Genomic DNA, 12,080 nt, shown 5'->3' on the forward strand with positions numbered 1-12,080 from the left:
GCTTGATTTTATGCACCTGTTAGATGAAGTAGCCAAATCCACTCATTTGAAGGGTGTCCTTACACATCTTAAGGAACTGTAGACTTGCACAGATGTTGATTCATTCATACAGTATGTATGGACATGGACACACACACACACACACACACACACACACACACACACACACACACACACACACACACACACACACACACACACACACACACACACACACATATACATACATACAAACATATGCCTGCAGACACCTACAAATCTCACAAACACAACAACAATAAATATGATCATGCAATGACCACCCAGACATATTAGCATACAAGCTAGTACATTTATAACTCTAGTCACACACAAACTCAACAAGAAACAGAAACATCCTTGTGTGCAGACGAATACTCCTCACTCCCTGATATTATGGACAACTACAATAATATTTTATCTTCTGCACTTGATACTTCAGCCACCCTGAAAACACAGGTTGTCTCATTTTCCATACTGCTCCCTGGTACACACCTGAATTACGTCAGCTCAAGGCTATAGGTCAGCACCTTGAGAGGCTTTGCACCAAGACTGGACTTGCTGTTCGCAAACAAATGTATTCAGATCATATACTCCATTTCAAAAATTTTCTTTCAACAGCTAAAACATCCTATTATGCAAATATCATCAGCACAGTTGAAGGGAATACTGGAACTGTCTTCTCCACAGTTAAAAGGTTACTAAATCCACCTGAAACCAATATGAGCAGTAACTTCTAAGAAACAATCCTCTGCTTTTTAAACATTTTCCAACTCCAAAATTAGTACTATTCATGAGCAGCTATCCTCTGCTAACATCATGCAGACTGAATTACCATCATTGAGTGCCATGAAACTGTCCCAATCCACTGTTCTATGTGACTTCAGTCTTTCAACTTAAAATCCCCTTTCTGAACTTATTACTAAGTCTAGAATCTCCACGTCACCTGGATCCGATTCCTACAACCATAGTTAAAACATAACTGTCCTTGATCATCTCCCGGATAACCTCCATCATCAACTCCTCTCTGTACACTGGTACAGTTCCTGCTTTGCTGAAGGTTGCCATAATCAGACCAACTCTGAAAAACTTAATTTAGATTCTACTGACCAAAACAACTACTAGCCTATATCCAGTTTACCATTCATCTCCAAAATCCTTGAGAGGGTAGTTGCATCTCAACTCTAGATCTACCTTGATAACAATAATCTCTTTGAACAATTCCAATCTGGCTTTCGCCCCAATCATTGCACAGAAACAGCCCTGGTTAAGATCACTAATGACCTCCTTCGTGCAACTGACTCTGGTCTACTCTCTATCCTCATCCTGCTAGAGCTCATCACAGCCTTTGACACTGTGTATCCCATCAGCTCCTCATGGATTGTCTGGCTACCATTGGAGTTGAGGGCATTGCGTATCAGTGGTTTGCTTCCTAACTTACCAACAGAACACATTTTGTACAAATTCAGAATTACCAGTAAGAACGTTTGATAGTTCATCATGGAGTTCCACAAGGTTCAGTGTTGGGGCCACTCCTGTTTATTATTTACCTCCTCCCTCTTCGCAACATCTTCCAGCACTATGGTGCCCATTTCCACTGCTATGCTGATGATACACAGCTTTATGTGTCCACTGAGTCCACTTCCACTCTCCCCTCTAGTACCCTCACTGCTTGTCTCCATGATATACAGATATGGATGACTAACAATTATCTGAAATTCAACAGTAGTAAAACTGAGCTACTCCTCATTGGCACTCAATGTACACTCTCAAAAACCAATATTTGCTCACTCCCCATTGCTGGAGCCACCATACCTGTCTCCACTCAGGCTAAGAGCCTTGGTGTTATATAGTACACTTTCCTTATAAACAATGTCTTCTGGATTGCCTATTTCCATCTGCAGAACATCTCCAGACTACGCCCTTCTTTAACACAACACTCCACAGAAGTCTTAGTCAATGCTTTGGCCACATCACACATTAACTACTGCAATGCGACCCTAGCAGGCATCTCCAACAAACTTATTCCCCGACTTCAACTCATCCAAAATTCTGCAGCACGGAGTATTACACATTCAAAGTCCACTGAACATGTCTTTCCCCTGTTTATTCAATTACACCGGCTTCCTGTGTCACAGCGGATTAATTTTGAAAATTTTATTAAGCTTCGAAGCTCTTCATAATCTATTCCCTGCTTATCTCACCCACCTCCTTCAGACTTACACTCCATCTTGCTCCCTACGGTCTTCACCAGCATGTCTATTGGCACTACCAGCCATCAACCTCAGCAAGATGGGTGCCAGGGCTTTCTCCTATGCTGCACCCAAACTCTGGAACGCCATTCCCCTGCCACATCCACTTACTGGCCTCTATTACAGAACTCAAAACAAACCCACCTTTTTAAACTAGCATACTCACTTTAACTGCAGTAAAAGCATCAAATTCATCTTTTTTAACTCCTGCTGATGTATCCTGTATTGCTTATTGTGTGTGTGTGTGTGTGTGTGTGTGTGTGTGTGTGTGTGTGTGTGTGTGTGTGTGTGTGTGTGTGTGTGTGTGTGTGTGTGTGTGTTTTTATATACACCAGACCCTGCTTAACACACCACAGCCTGGTTCCACACTGGAACCCTGCTCACACACCAGACCCTGCTTACACACTGGAACCCTGCTTAAAAACTGGAACCCTGCTTAAAAACTGGAACCATGGTTACACACTGGAACCCTGCTTACACAAACGGAACCCTGGTTACCCACCACAGCCTGCCTGCTTACACACTGAGACCTACCAACAATTGGCAGCTTAACGTCTCTCATGTCCTGCTGGAGACTTCCTGTTTTAATAGTCCACAGGTCAGTCACGCGCGCGTGTGTGTGTGTGTGTGTGTGTGTGTGTGTGTGTGTGTGCGTATGCACGTTTGTGTGTATTTGTGTGTGTTGTGTGCGTGTGCGTGTGCGTGTTTGTGAGAGAGTGTGTGTGTGTGTGCTTGTGTGGGCATGTGTGTGTAATTTACTGTATGTATTAATAATTATGCTCTTTATTATGATTCTTTTTTCTCACTTACTCTCTTTAAAGGAAAACTCACACACAAACACACACACACAAACACACACACACACACACACACACACACACAGTGGATGGATAAGTTACAGCAGGTTGTCCATGCCTCCAAAATACCTCCGTTCTTTAACAGTTTAATCTAATGTTCCTGATATATCTGCTGTGTTACTGCCAGCCGGAGAACAGCTCAGGTCACCTGAACACACACACACACACACACACACACACACACACAAGCATCCAACACAGCTGAATGATGTCATTGTGCTGCTCATAGACCCTCATTCTGAAATGTGACACAACGTTCAAAACAGGTTCAAATGCTGTGAGATAGAAACTGGCCTCAGCTCCACAACACTACAATACTTCACACTAGAACGACCATGGGCGGTCAAAATGACCGCCCATGGTCGTTCTAGTAGTTTGTAAGTTGCGGTCGCTGTTTGGGACTGTTCCAATATTTATTTTCAGTTCTCTTTTTTACATGTCACGTGTTATAGGCCTTGTTGCGTTTGTTAGGTTAGCAATATGTGTTTTCCGTTTTGTTTTTCAGGTAACATTTTCACTTTCTTTATTTTGCTATTCAAGTTCCACCATGTCTCTCTGAGGTTTAAATTGTTTAAAAATACTATTAAAGTTGTTAAAATGTTAATGTTGGTGTCAGCTAGTTTCATAACAGACACGCTAACATATGTAATGCATTAATATCTCAACTGGGTATTTATCTTGACACGATGTAGAGTTTAAAAACCACGGTGGTCAAAATGACCGCCCATGGTCGTTCTAGGTAGGAGTGAAATCCCGGTCGTTCTAGTGTTACAAGACTTTACAATACTTTAAAGAGACGTTACTGGTGAGCCTTCAGGCCATTTCCACATTCTTGTAATTGTCGCACAAGCAGTCCTTCAACCCCCACGTTGTTCATGACGCAGAAATAATACACGTGTAATTTAGGCCAACTGAACCATGACGACTGATAACTGCTGAGTACAGCCGGGGCCTGTCTTTCTCTCTAGCTCACTGTCTCACCATTAGAGTATGTTCAAGGCACAGCGTTTTCGGTTTTTATTTTTCAAAGCCATCCAGTATGCCGAATGTCGCCACAAGAGGGCACTGTTACATAACCTCACACGAACAGGGACAACTTTTGGATCCATGGAAACATAAAATCCAGGTGAAAATCAGTTTAAAAAATCTGGGTATTTTTCGGTGAAAATCGGTAAAAACCGAAAACGCGGAGCCTTGAGTATGGCGCTAAACCGACTTATATCAACAACTGAGTGTGTTACATTGTGTGTTGGATAAATTCCAATGTGCCAAAAGTATTTGGAGTCATTTGTGTAACGGGGCGAATGGAACGTCACACTACCTTAACTATGGTTACTTAACTCGACAGATACCAGTAATACTGTACAAATATGTTTAGTATACAAGTGTGTTACTTACTAACGAGCTTTAATTTAATTTAATGATCATAAGTCAGATTTCCATACTGGATTGGTCGAGGCCCGGGTTACCAACGACCACCACCGGTACTGTTGGCCAGCAGGTTGCCGGTGGAATCTATGCTACTGTTGGGCGAAGGAGAAGGAGAGGGGGAAGGCATGTCCAGAGGCAGCGGGAGAGGAGGAAGGGTAGGAGTGTGGAGGTGCGAGTCAGAACTTTGAATGTTCACACGACGACTGGTAAAGGGAGAGAGCTGGCTGACACGATGGAGAGAAGAAAGGTAGGCATACTGTGTGTGCAAGAGATCAGATGGAAGGGGAGTAAGGCCAGGAGCATCGGAGGTGGGTTCAAACTCTTCTACCATGGTGCGAATGGGAGGCGAAATGGGGTAGGGGTAATTCTGAAGAGCGTGCTTGAGGTGAAGAGGGGTAGGGGTAATTCTCAAGCGTGTGCTGGAGATGAGGAGGGGTAGGGGTAATTCTGAAGAGCGTGCTGGAGGTGAAGAGGGGTAGGGGTAATTCTGAAGAGCGTGCTGGAGGTGAGGAGGGGTAGGGGTAATTCTGAAGAGCGTGCTGGAGATGAGGAGGGGTAGGGGTAATTCTGAAGAGCGTGCTGGAGGTGAAGAGGGGTAGGGGTAATTCTGAAGAGTGCTGGAGGTGAAGAGGGGTAGGGGTAATTCTGAAGAGTGCTGGAGGTGAAGAGGGGTAGGGTTAATTCTGATGAGTGCTGGAGATGAGGAGAGTGTCAGACAGAGTGATGAGTATGAAGCTGGAAATGGAAGGTGTATCGCTGAATGTTATCAGCACATATGCCCCGCAAGTTGGGTGTGAGATGAAAGAGAAAGAAGAATTCTGGAGTGAGTTGGATGAAGTGGTGGAGAGGATACCCAAGGAGGAGAGAGTGGTGATTGGAGCGGACTTCAATGGACATGTTGGTGAAGGGAACAGAGGTGATGAGGAGGTGATGGGTAGGTATGGTGTCAAGGAGAGGAATGTGGAAGGACAGATGGTGGTGGATTTTGTGAAAAGGATGGAAATGGCTGTGGTGAATACATATTTCAAGAAGAGGGAGGAACACAGGGTGACGTACAAGAGGGGAGGAAAGCGTACACAGGTGGACTATATCTTATGTAGGAGGCGCCATCTGAAAGGGATTGGAGACTGCAAGGTGGTGACAGAGGAGAGCGTAGCTAGGCAGCATCGGATGGTGGTCTGTAGGATGACTTTGGAGACCAAGAAGAGGAAGCGAGTGAAGGCAGAGCCAAGGATCAAATGGTGGAAGCTGAAGAAGGAAGACTGTGGTGTGGAGTTCAGGCAGGAGGTAAGACAGGCACTGGGTGGTAGTGAAGAGTTGCCAGATGGCTGGAAAACCACTGCAGAAATAGTGAGGGAGACAGCTGGGTTCCAACCGAGCGACCTCTTTTTCTTTCCTCTTTCTCCTGTTTTTTATGTGTCAGTAGTGACTCTGAATAAGTCAGCGTGGGTCACCGTGTCAGTTAAGTGTGTGTTCAGTTCATTTCCATGTTTGGGTCCGTCTGATGGAATCTCACTTCACCCAGACTGTCAGCCATTAACCTGGCGAAATATGACTTCATATGAATCTGACCCACTTTCTGCAGCGCTCAGACAACCTGGGAGCCGATGACATCATCAGCGCTGGACGCTCTCCCGGACAGCACACAGGCAGCCCTCTGTTCTCTGATTGGCTGGGAGACGGAATGTTGTGATGTGTTGCCAGGGTGACGGAGGCACAGGCCCACATGGGTGAAGAGGTCATACACACAGTGACATGACTATATACCTCCACGTCTGTCTGTCTGTCTGTCTCTCTCTCTCTCTCTCTCTCTCTCTCTCTCACACACACACACACACACACACACACACACACACACACACACACTGACACACAGACACACGCATGCACGCACACGCACACACACACTTCATACACACACCTCATACACACACACACACACACACACACACACACAATAAAGTGATTTCACTGACCTCACAGACCCTGTCACCTCAAGGATATAAAACACACACACACACACACACACACACACACACACACACACACATCCAAGCACAAATGTAAACATGAACTCACACACAAACACTCATTCACATCGGTCAACACAGTTACACCCTCCCCACATGCAGACACACACACAGCAAGCCTGTGTACCAGCGACTGACGCTGTTACCCCTGTGTGTGTGTGTGTGGGGGGGGCGTACACCCGCTGTAGATTTACTGGCTGTTCACAGTGAGATGTTTTCTATCAGCTAACACTCCTACACACACACACACACACACACACACACACACACACACACACACACACACACACACATACAGTACTCACCCTCTCTACAAAACATTCAGCGATGGCCGCTGCATGATGACTCCTCTCCAGGTCCTCCAAGAGATCACTGAGGGAGACACAAGACAGCTTAAATCAGGTTAAGTCAGACAGGTTAAAGTCAGACAGACAGGTTAAGTTAGACAGGTTAAGTCAGACAGACAGGTTAAAGTCAGACAGGTTAAAGTCAGACAGACAGGTTAAGTTAGACAGGTTAAGTTAGACAGACAGGTTAAATCAGACAGGTTAAGTCAGACAGACAGGTTAAATCAGACAGGTTAAGTTAGACAGACAGGTTAAATCAGACAGGTTAAGTTAGACAGACAGGTTAAATCAGACAGGTTAAGTTAGACAGACAGGTTAAATCAGACAGGTTAAGTCAGACAGACAGGTTAAATCAGACAGGTTAGGTTAGACAGACAGGTTAAAGTCAGTAAGACATGTTAAATCAGACAGGTTAAGTCAGACAGACAGGTTAAATCAGACAGGTTAAGTCAGACAGACAGGTTAAATCAGACAGGTTAAGTTAGACAGACAGGTTAAAGTCAGTAAGACATGTTAAATCAGACAGGTTAAGTCAGACAGACAGGTTAAAGTCAGTAAGACATGTTAAGTTAGACAGACAGGTTAAAGTCAAACAGACAGGTTAAATCAGTAAGACAGGTTAAATCAGACAGACAGGTTAAATCAGTAAGACAGGTTAAATCAGACAGACAGGTTAAGTCAGACAGACAGGTTAAAGTCAGTAAGACATGTTAAGTTAGACAGACAGGTTAAAGTCAAACAGACAGGTTAAATCAGTAAGACAGGTTAAATCAAACAGACAGGTTAAATCAGTAAGACAGGTTAAATCAGACAGACAGGTATGTCTCGGTAGAGTACTGGGTCATTGGGGGCGGGTTAAGGATGGAGTGTGGCGTCTCAGGCTGTGTGTGAATACTCTATTATATATACTGCATACTACATACTATGTATCACTACTTTATACTGTTTAGTACTTACTCTCCATTAAAACCTATATTTCCATGGTAACAACCTATAGCGCCATGGTAACAACCTATAGCTCCATGGTAACCACGCAAAACCGCCATCTTCTTTTGAGGTAGTGTTCAATCAGTTAATAGCAGATGTTTCAGAAAAAACAGTACACATCCTGGCATTTCTAGTGTCCTGTAGTTTTCCATTCTACAAAGATGGTATTGCAGTACACTATGAATGGGTACTGTGTAGTACGTACTGCAGTCCTAGTACGGTACTCGGACCCAGCATCAGTTTATGTCCTGTGAGTTATGGGTTTACTGAGTTATTCATGGGTTGGAGCTGCGTTCACAGCAGGTCCAGCTGCCACTTCTGCCAAACAACAAGCTGCTCCTGACAACACCTCCCATTTTGCTTCACCACAGTTCCTGACGGCTTTCCAGCTTTCCAGCTTTTCCTTTTCCGGACACGGTGAAAAAATGAAACCCGACAAAACGTGAACATGATGCAGACGCGTGGACACACACAGCAGACAACACTGTGAAGGACAGAGGTTCATCATCCACAAACATCACCTGATCACATGGTCAGATCATCTCATCACATGGTCAGATCATCTCATCAGATGAGCACATGACATGATCACATGACTAGACGACACGATCAGATCACCTGATCACATGGTCAGATCACCTGATCAGAGCATCTCATCAGATGATCAGATGACATGATCAGATCACCTCATCACATGATCAGATCACCTCATCAGATGAGCACGACATGATCACATGACTAGACGACATGATCAGATCACCTGATCACATGATCAGATGACATGATCAGATCACCTGATCACATGGTCAGATCATCTCATCAGATGAGCACGACATGATCACATGATCAGATCACCTGATCACATGATCAGATGACATGATCAGAGCATCTCATCAGATGATCAGATGACATGATCAGATCACCTGATCACATGATCAGATGACATGATCAGAGCATCTCATCAGATGAGCACGACATGATCACATGACTAGACGACATGATCAGATCACCTGATCACATGATCATAGATGAGCACGACATGATCACATGACTAGACGACATGATCAGATCACCTGATAACATGATCAGATGACATGATCAGAGCATCTCATCAGATGACATGATCAGATCACCTGATCACATGGTCAGGTCATCTCATCAGATGAGCACGACATGATCACATGACTAGACGACATGATCAGATCACCTGATCACATGATCAGATCACCTCATCAGATGAGCAGATGACGTGATCACGTGATCAGATCACATGATCAGACGAGCTGTATCTGGGGTCAGACAGACAGGTTAGGGTTAAAAACAAAAGTTACTCGTCTCTTTAACTCAAAATAAAAGTTTGACTTGTTCATTTGAAGCCAAATGGACACGCATACACACACACACACACACACACACACACACACACACACACACACACACACACACACACACACACACACACACGGTTACAAAATACATGCAAAAACACATAAAACACGCTTCCAGAAGTACTTGGCGTTTACTGCAGAAACAATACTGGCAGACTTTCATTTGCAAGTCTCTGCCATAGTTTCTCCAAATCATCTCTCCACATTTATTACTCCTGCTGTTCTTCCATGGCGGCACGGTGGCCCAGTGGTTAGCACTGTTGCCTCACAGCAAGAAGGTCCTGGGTTCGAACCCCAGGCCCTCCCAGGTCCTGGGTTCGAACCCCCCCAGGCCCTCCCAGGTCCTGGGTTCGACCCCCCCCCCCAGGCCCTCCCAGGTCCTTTCTGTGTGGCGTTTGCATGTTCTCCCCGTGTCTGCGTGGGTTTCCCCCGGGTGCTCCGGTGCATGGTAGGGTTAATACTCCTGCCTGTGCCCGTGAGCAAGGCAGTGGAAAGAAGAACTGGAGTTGGTCCCCGGGCGCTGCAGTGGCCCACTGCTCCCTAAACACGTCTTGCCACTGTGTCTAGTGTGTGTGTGTGTAGGATGGGTTTCATGCAGAGAAGAATTCCCTTGTATGTTTGGACAATGACAGACAAACAAAGTGTCTCGTGTCTCATCTGCTCCTCCATCCTGCAGAGTTCACCACCTTTTCTCAGACCGGGTGTGTCTCTTCATCTTCTTTTCCAAACTGTGTATCCTTTTCTTCTGCAAACTTCCTACCGGTAGCCTTCTGGCTTTAATGAGAACAAAATCCAGCAGACATGTCCACGTCAGGACCCATCTGACCGAAAACCTAGACCTGAAGCCACAGCACCGCTGACAGATAGTGGACCACAGACATGACAAGTGGGGAGAAGATCAGCATCTTAGGTGAACCTGATATGTGTCACAGCCGCCCCCACACCCTCCCCAGGACTCGTCCTCTTCGTCCCAGTCTCCCTAATTGTCTCCCTTATCTTGGCCACTCCCCCTGCCCTAGTTTCGCTCTCCTGTTTGTGCGTATGGGTCTTCAGGATTGGAGGCTGGTGTGCGGCAGGCAGAGCAGAGGTCCACCACCTGCACCTCATCTACTGCAATCAAGCCTACTCCTTATATAGCCAGCCTCGCCACAGCCGCCCTGCCAGATCACAGCGCATGCTCAGTTCAGTCTACGCGTCCAGCCTTTATGCTGAGCCATTGCCTGTTACCGCGTCTAAGCCGTGCTCTCTGGGTTTCCCACAGGCCCGTCTGCTCTACCCAGCTCATGCCTCCCGTTGTTGGTCTGTCTCCATGCAACCCCACTTGTCTACCTGCTTCCTAATTTGGTCGAGGTCCCCCTCCCCTGTGCGCTCTTGGCCTGGACCCAGTGTTCCCTGTCTGCTCTTCGTCTTGTCTGGCATTAAAAGACTTATTTTCGGCGTCCGGGGAGCATAGCGGTCTATTCCGTTGCTTTCCAACACACGGATCGCCGGTTCGATTCCCCGTGTTACCGCCGACTTGGTCGGGGGTCCCTACAGACACAATTGGCCGTGTCTGTGGGTGGGAAGCCGGCTGTGGGTATGTGTCCTGGTCACTGCACTGGTCGGTCGGGGCGGAACTGGGGGAATGGTGTGATCCTCCCACGCGCTAAGTCGCCCCGGTGAAACTCCACACTGTCAGGGGAAAAGAAGTGGCTGGCGACTCCACATGTATCGGCGGAGGCATGTGGTAGTCTGGAGCCCTCCCCGTATCGGCAGAGGGGGTGAAGCAGCAACCGGGACGGCTCGGAAGAGTGGGGTAACTGGCCAAGAAGAGATAAATGAGGCGGGGGGGTTGAGTCGGCATCAATGAATTCTAACTGGCCCGTGAGGGATACTGATGACACCCGTGGTGGGCTGGCTTCACTGAACTGCCGGCTGGCTCGGTTCTGTAAAGAGCAGGGTTTTGTGTCTTTAGATAACAGGTCCTCCTTCCGGGGCAAACTCAGCCTGCTGAATGCGGACGGCGTCCACCCCACTGGGGAAGGCGCCGCTGCTCTATCCAGGAATACACATCGTTGCTTACAGCAGGTTTGACACGAGGGACTTGATACTATCGCGATAGATCAGCTGGAGGCCACCTCCTCTGCCCGAAGACCAAGGTTTACATATGTAAGCAAATCCTGATGTAGTTGCTGGATTTGGCTGCAGAGGGTCCTTCTGTGACTGCCAGTTTTCTGTGCAACATAAACAGTCCAGTTTGTGCCCTGTGATTAAGTCATAGACGAGAGGGGCTTTGTTGGTAATAGATCGGATAATGTAGAGGACAAACTTATGACGCGTGTGTGTGTGTGTGTGTGTGTGTGTGTGTGTGTGTGTGTGTGTGTGTGTGTGTGTGTGTGTGTGTGTGTGTGTGTGTGTGTGTGTGTGTGTACACAGCTGATTTAACAAGCAGAGTTTGTACATTGTGGTCAACAAGCCGGTCACGTCGTAATAGGTCGTGTGGATGAGATGCCCGGTGCCTCTGTATGGGGAAAATTCCCAGTGAGAGGGTTAATGACACATGAGGCCAGTGGGGGGAGCTAGCGGACAAAACAGTACTGTGGGGTGCCACCGTAGGCGGAAACGGTGGTTCCGGGAGGGAAGTGTGGGATGTAAACAGTCAGTCACGTGGAGAGGCCTGTATGGCGCGATTTCTTTTTCGTACCCGTTTTCGAGGAACTCTGCCTCTGATTGGCTAGTACTCGTTGCCTCCGTTGATTAGGTTGGTTAATGTTGGGGTTAGGGATAGGGT

The 12,080-nt window shown here is 46.6% G+C and overlaps 1 protein-coding gene across 1 annotated transcript in view; it reads right to left on the minus strand.

The window, feature by feature from the left end:
- The window catches only part of plekhg2 (pleckstrin homology domain containing, family G (with RhoGef domain) member 2), a 175,082-nt gene that overhangs the window by 48,119 nt on the left and 114,883 nt on the right, over window positions 1–12,080 (minus strand). The window contains exon 5 of the mRNA XM_056282925.1: window positions 6,894–6,960. Coding sequence (XP_056138900.1) covers window positions 6,894–6,960 — 67 coding nt within the window. The remainder of the gene's footprint in view (window positions 1–6,893; window positions 6,961–12,080) is intronic.

The sequence above is a fragment of the Lampris incognitus genome, chromosome 7, assembly GCF_029633865.1.
Source record: "Lampris incognitus isolate fLamInc1 chromosome 7, fLamInc1.hap2, whole genome shotgun sequence".
Classification (NCBI taxonomy): domain Eukaryota; kingdom Metazoa; phylum Chordata; class Actinopteri; order Lampriformes; family Lampridae; genus Lampris; species Lampris incognitus.